We start from the raw sequence: 13,516 nt of genomic DNA, 5'->3' as shown, positions 1-13,516 counted from the left end.
TTTTAGTAGAGACAGGGTTTCACCATCTTGGCCAGGCTGGTCTCAAACTCCTGACCTTAAGTGATCTGCCCGCCTCGGCCTCCCAAAGTGCTAGGATCAGGCGTGAGCCACCGTGCCCAGCCAAAAACCCTGCCAGTTTATGGATAATTTATATTCCTTCTCTTAAAGGAAATAGCTCATCTATGATTTCTTTATTTTTCAAAGGCAAGTTGAAGTTTATTGCGTTGACATTTCAACTGTCTGTTTTCACAGGAGTTTGCAGGTGAAGACACTTCTGATTTGTTTTTGGAAGAAAGAGAAATAGCCTTACGTCAGGCTGACGAAGAGAAACATAAACGTCAAATGTCTGTCCCTGGCATCTTTAATCCACATGAGATTCCAGAAGAGATGTGTGATTAAAATCAAAATTCATGCTGTTTTTTTTTCTCTGCAACTCTTATTGGCAGAGGAAAACAGCATGTGGGTATTTGTCGACCAAAATGATGCCAATTTGTAAATTAAAATGTCACCTAGTGGCCCTTTTTCTTATGTGTTTTTTGTATAAGAACTTTTCTGTGAAATATCCTTCCATTGTTTAAGCTTTTGTTTTGGTCGTCTTTATTTAGTTTGCATGAAGTTGAAAATTAAGGCATTTTTAAAAATTTTACTTCATGCCCATTTTTGTGGCTGGGCTGGGGGGAGGAGGCAAATTCGATTTGAACATAGACTTGTAAATTCTAATGCAAAATTACACATTTTTTCCTGTAAACAATACCAATTTTTAATTAGGGAGCATTTTCTTTCTAGCCTATTTCAGTCTAGAAGAAAAGATAATGAGTAAAACAAATTGCGTTGTTTAAAGGATTATAGTGCTGCATTGTCTGAAGTTAGCAACTCTTGGACTGAATCGTTTGTCTAGACTACATGTATTAAAAGTCTCTTTGGCAAGTTTGCAGCAAGATCATGTGCATATCATCCCATTGTAAAGCGACTTCAAAAATATGGGAACACAGTTAGTTATTTTTACACAGTTCTTTTTGTTTTTGTGTGTGTGTGCTGTCGCTTGTCGACAACAGCTTTTTGTTTTCCTCAATGAGGAGTGTTGCTCATTTGTGAGCCTTCATTAACTCGAAGTGAAATGGTTAAAAATATTTATCCTGTTAGAATAGGCTGCATCTTTTTAACAACTCATTAAAAAACAAAACAAAACAACTGGCTTTTGAGATGACTTATACTAATTTACATTGTTTACCAAGCTGTAGTGCTTTAAGAACACTACTTAAAAAGCAAAATAAACTTGGTTTACATTTATTTTTTCCTTTATCGACTCAGATTTATTCATATATTGATGATAGTGGATATTTGTGTTTAAGCATCAAGTAACATTTTAAATGAAGTTTGACACATTGATTTACAAGTAAATTTCTACTGTTATTGTTACTAGTAAAGGCAGCAGGTGTGTAATATGAGCATGCTCCTTTTGTTCTCAAGAAACAAATTACTCCTGTGACATTTTGACTTATTTTACCTTTATTTGGGATTACAGGGCACTTGTCTAACTCTAGTTAGCATCTAAGTGTAACAAAGAATACACATTAGCCTTAGAATGAGAACACAGATATAACCTGGTACAAGTATTCGTTGTATTATTATAAAATGTAAGTAAAATGTAAATAAGTAGCCATGAGTCTTCTAAAAAGGGTGAGTGGGGGCCAGGCTTGGTAGCTCACACCTATAATCCCAGCACTTTGGGAGGCCGAGGTGGGCAGATTGAGTTCAGGAGTTCAAGACCAGCCTGGCCATCGTGGTGAAACACTGTCCCTACTAAAAATACAAAATTTAGCTGAGTGTGGTGGTGCACACCTATAATCCCAGCTACTTGGGAGATAGGCAGGAGAATCGCTTGAACCCAGGAGGCGGAGGTTTCAGTGAGCTGAGATTGTGCCACTGCACTCCAGCCAGAGTGACATTCTGTCTCTTTCGTGTGTGTGTGTGTGTGTGTGTAACTTTTTTTATTTTTTGAGACAGAGTCTCGCCCTGTTCCTCAGGCTGGAGTGCAGTGGTGCGATCTCAGCTCACTGCAGCCTCTGCCTCCTGGGCACAAGCAATTCTCCTGCCTTAGGCTCCGGAGCAGCTGGGATTATAGGCATGTGCCACTGCACCCAGCTAATTTTTGTATTTTTTTTTTTTTTTTTTGAGACGGAGTTTCGCTCGTTACCCAGGCTGGAGTGCAATGGCGCGATATCGGCTCACCGCAACCTCCGCCTCCTGAGTTCAGGCAATTCTCCTGCCTCAGCCTCCTGAGCAGCTGGGATTACAGGCACGCGCCACCATGCCCAGCTGATTTTCTGTATTTTTAGTAGAGACGGGGGTTTCACCATGTTGACCAGGATGGTCTCGATCTCTTGACCTCGTGATCCACCCGCCTCGGCCTCCCAAAGTGCTGGGATTACAGGCTTGAGCCACCGCGCCTGGCTCTCTATATTTTATATAACGTGTGTGTAAATGGACAAATAATGATTTCCAGACATCTGAGGGCAGTCTCATGAATTGTAAAATGGAAATAAACAAATAAAAGCAACTTAAAAACAGACTGCACAGGCAAGAAAATAAACATGCAAAACCAAAAAATTGTCACCAGTACCCTTAGAAAAGATTTTTCCAACCAAGAAATAATACAATATAGATACATTAAGATTAAAAAAAATTGGAAATAAGAGAATAGCAGCAATAGTTAAATCTTCCAAAAATAGAGTAAAAAGAGAAAGGGATATAAAATACAAACTAAAAATTTGAGGAGCACTTCATAAGTAAACCTGAGTTCCAAATAGAACAAAGAAAATGGAGGGTATGGAAAAAGGGATTCGAGAGAATTTCTTCAAACATGAGGATATCAATTTGCTGAGAACAAATCACTAAATATCCATCTTATAAAGGTAGACCCCAGGTTGTCCAGGTGTTGTGACATATTTGTTGTCGCAGCTACCCAGGAGGCTGAGGCAGGAGGATCCCTTGAGCCAGGGAAGTGATGGAGCACACCTGTAGTCCTAGCTACTTGGGAGGCTGAGGCAGAAGGATTGCCTCAAACCAGGCTTTTCAAAGCATGCTGGGCCTATAAATTGTCACTGCACTGCAGCCTGGGCAACATAAACTTCTATGTGGGGTGCAGTGACTCAATTGTAATCCCAGCACTTTCAGAGGCCGAGGTGGATGGATCACAAAGTCAGGAGTTCAAAACCAGCCTGACCAAAACAGTGAAACCCGGTCTCTACTAAAAACAAAAAATTAGCTGGGCATGGTGGCGCGTGCCTGTAATCCTATCTACACCAGAGCCTGAGGGAGGAGAATCGCTTGAACCAGGCAGACAGAGGTTGCAGTCAGTGGAAATCGAGCCACTGCACTCCAGTCTGGGCAACAGTGCCAGACTGTCAAAGATGAAAGGCCCAGAAATGGAGAGATAGAGGGAAGAGGTTGACTGTACAGTACATTCCAGGGTGAATGTTAGTTTGTGATAAAGTGCTCTGCTGTTAACATTTGAGTTGTGTCAAATAATTTAGTAACTGTCATAACTGGTCTCCAAAATGTTGATTAACAGTTAGACACACTCATTAAACTTTCAGTTGTTTCATACCTGTAATGAATGATTCATTATTTTTATCTTGCAGTGGCTGGTGCCAGGGCAACATCTCTGAAGGAGGACAGATGAAATAAAACTGAAGTCTTATACCATGAATCACAGATGAAATCTGACATGTATCAGTCTGTCTTCAACACCAACCAGAGTAATTTCCAGAACCTAGTCTTCCACAATGAATTGAGGGGCAAAATTGTAGCTAGGCACTCCAACTTGATGTAAAATAGTACATATTCTGCCTTATTCTCAAGTTACCGAAGATAGCTTTAAAGGCAATGAATTTATAGAAAATAGGTAAAACGAAATGATTAGTTCAGAACATTGGTGCTGGATAATTCTTCATAATTTAGTTGTAGACATTAAGGAAAGCACCTAGAAGGGCATCTAACCCAACCTTCCTTCTGAGACATTCCAGCTAACCAGTTGTCCAGCCACTAGATCGTCATGCATGTGCAGCTGATGCATTAATCTGTTGGCACTGTGTAGCACAGGGACAAGGAGTGATCTGGATCACTGGAGTACTTCAAATTGATGAGGTTTCTGGGACAAACTTTTCTCTTTTTGAGACAGGGTCTTGCTCTGTGGCCCAGACTAGAGTGAAGTGGCATGATCACAGCTCACTACACCCTCAAACTCTTGACACTCAAGTGATCCTTCCACTTCAACCTCTCAAGTAGCTGGGACAACAGGTGTGTGCCACCATGCCCAGCTATTTTTCTTCTTTAATTTTTTTGGTCTTCTCATGTTCAGGCTGGCTGAACTCCTGGGCTCAAGTGATCCTCTTGCCTTGGCCCCCCAAAGTGCCGAGATTACAGGTATGAGCCACTGTGCTTGGCCTAAAACTGTATTTCATAATAATTTCAATTTGTATTCTACCATCAGATAATCAGGGTATTTGAAAAGAAGCTACAAGAATAATAGTTTGTATGAGAGGCTCTGTATTAAAAAAAAAAAGCTCGTTCATCTGTAATCCCAGCACTTTGGAAGGCTGAAGCTGGCGGATCATGAGGTCAGGAGTTCGACAAGACTAGCCTGACCAACATGGTGAAACCCCGTCTCTACTAAAAATACAAAAATTAGCTGGGCATGTTGGTGGGTGCTTGTAATCCCAACTACTTGGAAGGCTGAGGCAGGAGAATCATTTGAATCTGGGAGGTAGAGGTTGCAGTGAGCCAAGATGGTGCCACTGACTGCACTCTGAGCTCAGGCAACAAGAGCAAAACTCTGTCTCGGAAAAAAAATTGTTGTTACACATTGAAAACCAAAAAAAAGGCCAGTCGCAATGGCTCACGCCTGTAATCCCAGCACTTTGGGAGGCCAAGGTGGGCAGATCACTTGAGGTCAGGAGTTGGGGACCAGCCTGGCCAACATGGTGAAACCCTGTCTCTACTAAAAATAAAAAAAAAAATTAGCCGGGTGTAGTGTGCACCTGTCATCCCAACGACTCAGCTGAGATCCTGCCACTGCACTCTAATCTAGCTTGGGTGACAGAGCAAGATTCCATCTCAAAGAAAAAAATTCCAAATAGGATGAATAAAATGAAATTCCACAAAAATCAAATTTTCATCTTCCAAATTTTGGCAAATAATAAAATATATCCAGTACAGCCAAGATATAAGAAATTGGGAACTGTCTGCTGATAGTATAAAATGATGCAATGTTAATGCATTCATTAATAGGTAAATATTTAATGACTGCTTACCTACCATGTGCTCAGGATACAATGAAGAATGAAACAAAGGTCCAGCTCCCATGGAGCTTACATTCTAGTGGGTAGGAGATTGACTGGGGAATATTTTACACAGGGTAGCCAGGGAAGGCTTCTCTGTAAGGTAACATTTGAGCAGGAAGCTAGGAAGCAAACCATGTAATTATCTAGGGAAAGTGCATTCAGGTAGAGGGATCAGTGAGTGCAAAGTTCCTAGGGGGGAACATACTTGGTGTATTAGAGCAGGGTTTCTCAACCTCAGCACAAAGAGGATTTTGGGCAGGTTAATTTTTTCTTTTTTGAGACGGAATCCCCCTCTGTCACCCAGGCTGGAATGCAATGGTGCGATCTCGGCTCACTGCAATCTCCGCCTTTCGGGTTCAAGCAATTTTCCCGGCTTAGCCTCCCCAGTAGCTGGGATTACGGGTGCCCGCCAATTTTTGTATTTTTAGTAGAGATGGGATTTCACCATGTTAGCCAGGATGGTATCGATCTCTTGACCTCGTGATCCGCCTGCCTCGACCTCCCAAAGGTTGGGATTACAAGCGTGAGCCACCACACCCGGCCTTGAGTTTTAAATTCAAAAACAGCTGCCTACTCAACAACTCCTTTTAATAATCTCACAGGTACCTCAAATTGAACACTTCCAAAATAAAATAGACCGTATACAAGGATTATTTTCATATTTGCCTTTCCAGTCCAGATCTTTTCTCTGAACAGCGGCCTAATCAACAACTCCTTATAGTAATCTCACAGGTACCTAAATCTGAACACTTCCAAAATGGTACTCCTCATCTTAACCTCTTTTCCCTTTGGTGCTCCTTTAAGTGATCTCTATCTTTGCTAAAGGCACCCGTTTATGGGCACTTAGTGAATGCGCGTATTTATTCACCTGTGCATATCACAAATCTGGAGCCAGCCCTGATACCATTTATCCCTCTCTTTATACTCATCAACCAAGTCTTTTTCCTTTCTCCTCTAAAACATCCTTAGGATTGATTCTCTTTTCTCTATTTTTTTCCAATTATCCTAGTCCAAACTATCATTATGTTTCTGGATTAATATTATTGGCCCTCCAGTAGTCCTACTTCCAACCCACGCTCTACAGATTAGTCACAATATTTTAAAATACAAACCTGGCTGGGTGCAGTTGCTCACACCAGTAATCCTAGCACTTTGGGAGGTCGAGGTGGGCGGGTCACCTGAGGTGAGGAGTTCAAAACCAGCCTGGCCAACATAGTGAAACCCTCTCTCTACTAAAAACAAAAAAAATTAGCTGGGCATGGTGGCATGTGCCTGCAATCCCAGCTACTTGGGGGCCTGAGGCAGGTGAATCACTTGAATCCAGGAGGAAGAGGTTGCAGTAAGCTGAGATGGCGCCACTGCACTCCAGCCTGCAGGACAGAGTGAAACTCAGTCTCAAAAATAATAAAACACAAATCTGATTTTGCTGCTTCCAGACTTAAAAGCTTCCCACTGCTTGTATGACATAGGTGAAAATTTTAGCAAACTTTTTGTACTCTCTAAAGTCTGGCTGAGGTCTTTTCCATCAACCACATTCTAGTCATGCTGGCTCTTGCAAGTGTGACAGGCTGGGGCCGGTGTCATGGGCAGTAAAGGAATTTACCAAGATAGGCATAGGTAAAGAAAGCAAATGTGGCCAAGCACAGTGGCTCATGCCTGTAATCTCAGCACTTTGGGAGGCTGAGACGGGTGGAACACAAGGTCAGGAGTTCGAGACCAGCCTGGCCAAGATGGTGAAATCCCGTCTCTGCTAAAAATACAAAAAGTAGCTGGGCGTGGTGGCAGGTGCCTGTAATTCCAGCTACTCGAGAGGCTAAGACAGGAAAATCGCTTGAACCCTGGAGGTGGAGGTTGCAGTGAGCCGAGATTGCACCACTGCACTCTAGCCTGGGCAACAGAGTAAGACTCCATCTCTCTCTCTCACACACATACACAAAGAAAAGTGAGGCAGATTTTTTTTTTTTTTGAAAGACGGGTTTCACCATGTTGGTCAAGCTGGTCTTGAACTCTCGACCTCAGGTGATCCGCCTGCCTTGGCCTCCAAAGTGCTTGAATTACAGGCGTGAGCCACTATGCCAGGCTCAGGGAAAGTATGAAGATACATGGCAAGGGTGCAATGGTCAGCACAGCAAAGAAGCGGTTGTCTGCAAAGAGGTAGGGGCTGGAGGAAGTTTTTCAGGGTCTTGCTGGAGGGGGCTACATGTGGAATGAGATCATGCCGCTGGGGATATGTGTGGAGCAAGGTGGTCGTGCTAGCCGGTTGTTTGGGGTTAGTGGTCTCTCAGAACAACTGTTCTCCCAGACCTGACCCCCAGGCCCCTTCCTCGTTGTTGTTTTCTTATCAGGACTATACACCCCACCCCAAGAACAGTGACAAATGTTTGGCATTGGGGTGGAGATCTCATCTTCCAATTACTTTCTGCTGAACCTGGACATAGCAGTGGCCCTACCTATTATTGTTGGTCTGTTAGGAGACCCTGTGAGTGATTGTTCCTGATTGTGGGACTTAGGATATTGGATTTTGCCAGAAAAAGGGACTCGTCTGAGAAGGGGAGCATTTCAAAGTGAAATTTGTGTTCAACTGGATCTAGGGGAGATTTGTAAAGGTAGCAGGCATCACTGGGGAGATACTAATATCCCATGTGCAGCGTCATTTGAAGGTAAAAACTGTTGGTGAATTCTAGAAGATAAAAATTGGCTAGGAGCTACTCCAAGAATGTTATGAAGTTGTCAAAAAAAATAATAATAATAATTGGCCAGGAGCAGTGGCTCATGCCTGTAATCCCAGCACTTGGGGAGGCTGAGGTAGGCGGATCATGAGGTCAGGAGTTCGAGATCAGCCTGACCAACATGGTGAAATCCTGTCTCTACTAAAAATAAAAAAATTAGCCAGGACAGGCACTGCGGCTCATGCCTGTAATCCTGGCACTTTGAAGATAAAAATTTTGTTTCTTAAGCCAGTTACCAAAAAGGCAAAGAAAAACCTTTTGCAGTGTGGCTGTTTTTCCTTATTGGAAGTCCATTTAGATAACCTGGAAATTAAACTCAATGAAAAAGTATTTGAATTTAATTAGACACAGCATAGGGAACCAATTTTACAGCGATTATTATGTCTTAATTACATACAACATCCCATTTATAAATCTCCTTTCATGAATTTTCTCATGACTTAGACAATTTACAACACTCTTGGACTTTCACTTGTCCTAAATATCCTTCTTTTAAAACAACCAGTCATTTTATTTTACAAAAAGAATTTACCATGTAAGATCCTTTCTCATATAAAATCTCCTTTTCATAACCTTCCTTACCAAAAATACCTCTACCTTTACAACCTTTATAGTGTGGAAGTTACCTCTCTTTAAAAAATTTGTTGGTTAGGTTTCTTGCCAGGGCTTGTTTGAATAAGTGTGGGCTATTTTAAACCCCTGAGGTAGAGGTATCTACGTTGAAGTTATTGGTTAAAAGATTTAGGTAGCTCTCCTGGGAGAAATAGAGCTATTAGAGAGAAATATGTGCTGGGCAATGTGGCTCAGCCCTGTAATCCCAGCACGTTGGGAATGAAGATTCTTTTGGGGAAGATGAATTCAGAGAATGGGTAAATATTAAGCAGGCACCCATCCTTGCCCCAAAGGGATGTGGGGTATTTAGACATTATCAGAGACTGGTGGGAGAATGGTAATTGATCACTTAAGGGGTGTGAATTTGTTTTTTGGAGGGAGGGGTGCCATTTGCCAGTTACCCAACAGGATTTGGAGGAGAGTTGCTTGGAGCAGATTAGTACAGAGTAGGCAGTTCTTTTTTTTTTTTTTTTTTAGACGGAGTCTTATTCTATTGCCCAGGCTGGTGTGCAGTGGCGCGATCCCAGCTCACTGCAACCTCTGCCGCCCAGGTTCAAGCAGTTCTCCTGCCTCAGCCACCCGAGTAGCTAGGATTACAGGCTCCTGCCAACTTGTTGGCTTTTTTGTGTTTTTAGTAGAGAGAGGGTTTCATCATCTTGGCCAGGCTGGTCTTGAACTCTTGACCTCGTGATCCACCCACCTTGGCCTCTCAAAGTGCTGGGATTACAGGCGTGAGCCACCACACCCGGCCTCAGAGTAGGCAGTTATTGAATCCAAAGGGAAATTTATAATTTTATTTGCTATTTCCAGAGTTGCCTTGGCTTTGTCTTGTTGATGATGATGCCTAATTTGCAAGCCAGCTGGAGGAGAGGGCCTCTTCAGCTCAATGCCATTAGGGGGTTGGGATTCTGTCCCGGGGGGCTTTTGGTTCTCAGGGAAGTCCTGTTTTCAGTGGCTGAGCTTGTGGCAGAGGGTGTAAGCCATATGGGGCTTTTTCCCATTTATTCCACTGGGGCAGTCTGACTTCCTTCCAGTGGCTTGGCTTCCCACACCAATGGCAGTTACCTGGAGGAGTGTCCTTAAAGCAACCTGGAGTGGGTCAGGGTGTTCTAAAGCAGCCAACAGTTGAGCCTGCCTCTTGGCCGTGTGTGTGTGTGTGTGTGTGTGTGTGTGTGTTCTGAGACAGGGTCTTACTCTGTCTTACTCCAAGGCTGGAGTGCAGTGGCACAATTTTGGTTCTCAGCGACCTCTGCCTCCCAGACTTAGGTGATTCTACAGGTGTACCACCACTACACTTGGCTAATTTTTGTATTTTATTTTATTTTTGAGACGGAGTTTCACTCTTGTCATCCAGGCTGGAGTGTTTTGGCACAATCTCAGCTCACTGCAACCTCTGGCTCCCGGATTCAAACAATTCTCCTGTCTCAGCCTTCCCAGTAGCTGGGATTACAGGCACCTGCCACCATGCCCAGCTAATTTTTGTATTTTTAGTAAAGACAGGGTTTCACCATATTGGCCAGGCTGGTCTCCAACTCCTGACCTTGTGATCTGTCCGCCTCAGCCTCTCAAAGTGCTGGGATTACAGGCATGAGCCACTGCATCTGGCAGATTTTTGTATTTTCTTGTAGAGAAGGGGGTTTGGCCATGTTGCCCAGGCTAGGCTTGAACTCCCGGAGTGAAGCAATCTACCTGCCTTGGCCTCCCAAAGTGCTGGGTTTACAAGTGTGAGCCACTGTGCCCAGCCTGTCCCTGTGTTTTTCTTTCTCTTTAGCCTTGTCCTCCTTATTCTGCTCTCATTTATAAAGAAGGAGGAGATAGGCTGGGCACAGTGGCTCACACTTGTAATACCAGCACTTTGGGAGGCCAACGCGGGCAGATAACCTGAGTTTGAGACCAGCCAGGCCAATGTGGTGAAACCCCATCTCTACTAAAAATACAAAAATGAGGTGGACGTGGTAGCACATGCCTGCAATCCCAGCTACTTAGGAGGCTGAGGTGGGAGAATCACTTGAACCTGGGAGGCAGAGGTTGCAGTGAGCCGAGATAGAGTCACTGCACTCCAGCCTGGGCAATAGAGCATGACTGTCTCAAAAAAAAAAAAAAAAAAAAGAGTTAATTTGACGATTTTCTGCATAGGGACCGTGCTATATTACACAAGAAAAAAGGACATTTCTTTTTGAGAGTCTGAATGTCAAATTTATCCCACCCCCGTTTTTTGAGACGGAGTTCCACTCTTGTCACCCAGGCTGGAGTGCAATGGTGCAGTCTCGGCTCACTGAAACCTCCACCTCCCAGGTTCAATAAATTCTCCTGCCTCAGCCTCCTCAGTAGCTGGGATTACAGGCACCTGTCACCACAACCAGCTAAATTTTCAATTTTTAGTAGAGATGGGGTTTCACCATGTTGGCCAGGCTGGTCTCAAACTCCTGACTTCAAGTAATCCACCTGCCTTGGCCCCCAAAAGTGCTGGAATTATAGCATAAGCCACCGCACCCAGCTATCCCCAATATTTCATTTATTTTGAGACAGAGTCTCACTTTCTTTGCCCAGGCTGGAGTGCAGTGGCAACCTCTGCCTCCCAGGTTCAAGAGATTCTGCTGCCTCAGCCTCCCGAGTAGCTGAGACTACAGGTGAGTACCACCACGCCCTACTAATTTTTGTACTTTTAGTAGAGACAGGGTTTCACCATGTTGGTTAGGCTAGTCTTGTACTCCTGACCTCAGGCAATCTGCCTGCTTCAGCGTCCCAAAGTGCTAGGATTGTAGGCGTGAGCCACTGTGGCTGGCTGAGAGATGCATTTTTTTTTTTTTTTTTTTTAAAGAGACGGGGTTTCACCGTGTTGGCCAGGATGTTCTCAATCTCTTGACCTCGTGATCCGCCCACCTCGGCCTCCCAAAGTGCTGGGATTACAGGTGTGAGCCACTGCGCCCAGTCGAGGTGCATTTTTCAAAGGGGTGTTCCACCTGCTGGAAAGGATCTCCTTGCGCTAGGGCTTTACACTGGATAAACACTGGGTGAGTGTTATAAGTAAAATTTCGGTGCCACAAAAGAAATAGCAGTCAAAGATAAATCCTCTCAGCAAGGCAGTTCACTTCTATAGAAGGGTGTGGCTCATGGATGGAGCAATGGTGGCCCCATGCTTGGACAAGGAGGGGAAGAGGTATTTATGCCTGATGGGGGGGTCATCCTTATTGCTGTGTTGTTCCCTTATTGCCTAGGGTTAGACCGAACAAGCTAGACTAATCCCAACTGGCTATTTTAAAAAGAGCAGGGATCCAAGCTGGAGTGGCACAGTGCGTGTTTTGGCGAGGATGTTTACAGGCATGTTAGAGCAGGTAGCCAGGGGTGACCTAGATCAAAGAAGGTGACCGGAGCAGGTGACTCAAGCAAGTGACCGGGATGAGTCAGGATGGAGCCAGGGGCTGCGGGAACAGACGTGAGGTACTTATTAGAATTGGTGTAGAAAGTTGTTTAGTGGAATTACAAGGAAGTTAAAACTTTAAAATAGAGAATTAAAGAATAAGAGAGCTGAACATACTGACATACTGATTCTTTGAAGAGAACCTTGGTGTTCACTGTAACAGTGAGTGATCCCACATTAGTCCAGGTATGAATTATGCTGGGTGCTTAATCCAGGTATGAGGGGAAACAGTTAAGGGAAGACTCACAGTCCTGGTGCTGTTTGGGATCCCCTGACTTAAGATATCTGGAGCAGGATGGCTGGCTGTCTTCAGGGGAGAACTAGGGTGTGAATTCCCCAAAATGCGTACGGGCTTGCCTTGCTTGAGGTTCCACTGCCAGCTAAGCTACAGAGTGACTGAGTTCTTTTTTTGTTTCGCTCTTGTTGCCCCAGCTGGAGTGCAATGGCACAATCTCAGCTCACTGCAACCTCTGCCTCCTGGTTTCAAGAAATTCTCCTGCGTCTGCCTCCCAAGTAGCTGGGATTACAGGTGCACACCACCACGTCCAGCTCATTTTTTGTATTTTTAGTAGAAACAGGGTTTCACCATGTTAGCCAGGCTGGTCTTGAACTCCTGACCTCAGGTGATCTGCCTGCCTCAGCCTCCCAAAGTGCTGGGATTACAGGCTTGAGCCATCGCACCCGGCCGATTGGGGACTTTTGACCAGACAAGATGGGAGCCTTCTTCTTTTCTGGACAAGGCAGCCAAACTTGTTCACTCCCTGGCCAGTTGCCATCAATTGCCAGAGGGATGGATACTAAAGTTTGTCCACCAGAAGCCAACTCTGAACCTCTCACTCGATCAGGCAGTGGTGGTCAGATGTCTTCCCACTGGGAAGCTCCAATCTGCTAGGGAGTGGCACTGGGCAGGGACCTTCAATTGTCCCTCTTGGATTCTGTACACTGAGAAATTGGAGTTGGAGGAGTAAGACAGAGGAGGGGAGTAGTCCCCAATCACTCCCCATATGGCCACCAAAATGTCATGGGTGTGATTGGCTAGGGCTGGTGTCATGGGCAGTAAAGGAGTTTTCCAAGACAGTTGTAGGTAAAGAAAGTCAGATGTATTAGAGAAAAGTATAAACAGGCTGGGCGCAGTGGCTCACGCCTGTAATCCTGGCACTTTGAGAGGCTGAGGTGGGTGGATCACTAGGTCAAAAGATCAAGACCATCCTGGCCACACTGGTGAAACCCTGTCTCTACTAAAATACAAATAATTAGCTGGCCATGATGGCGTGTGCCTGTTGTCTCAGCTACTCAGGAGGCTGAGGCACGGGAATCATTTGAACTCAGGACGCAGAGGTTGCAGTGAGCCGAGATCATGCCGCTGCACTCCAACCTGGTGACAGAGCAAGACTCCGTCTCCAAAAAAA

The 13,516-nt window shown here is 44.4% G+C and overlaps 1 protein-coding gene across 1 annotated transcript in view; it reads left to right on the top strand.

The window, feature by feature from the left end:
* XPO1 (exportin 1) overlaps window positions 1–1,290 on the top strand; it is a 61,624-nt gene extending 60,334 nt beyond the window's left edge. Inside the window, exon 21 of the mRNA XM_037744444.1 lies at window positions 232–1,290. Within this exon, the coding sequence (XP_037600372.1) occupies window positions 232–399 (168 nt within the window). The 3' untranslated portion in view covers window positions 400–1,290. The remainder of the gene's footprint in view (window positions 1–231) is intronic.
* Window positions 1,291–13,516: the final 12,226 nt, after the last annotated feature.

The sequence above is a fragment of the Cebus imitator genome, unplaced genomic scaffold (assembly GCF_001604975.1).
Source record: "Cebus imitator isolate Cc_AM_T3 unplaced genomic scaffold, Cebus_imitator-1.0 Scaffold175, whole genome shotgun sequence".
Taxonomy (NCBI): domain Eukaryota; kingdom Metazoa; phylum Chordata; class Mammalia; order Primates; family Cebidae; genus Cebus; species Cebus imitator.
The sequence above is the reverse complement of the archived record's forward strand: the minus strand, read 5'-3'. Positions and strand labels throughout refer to the sequence as shown.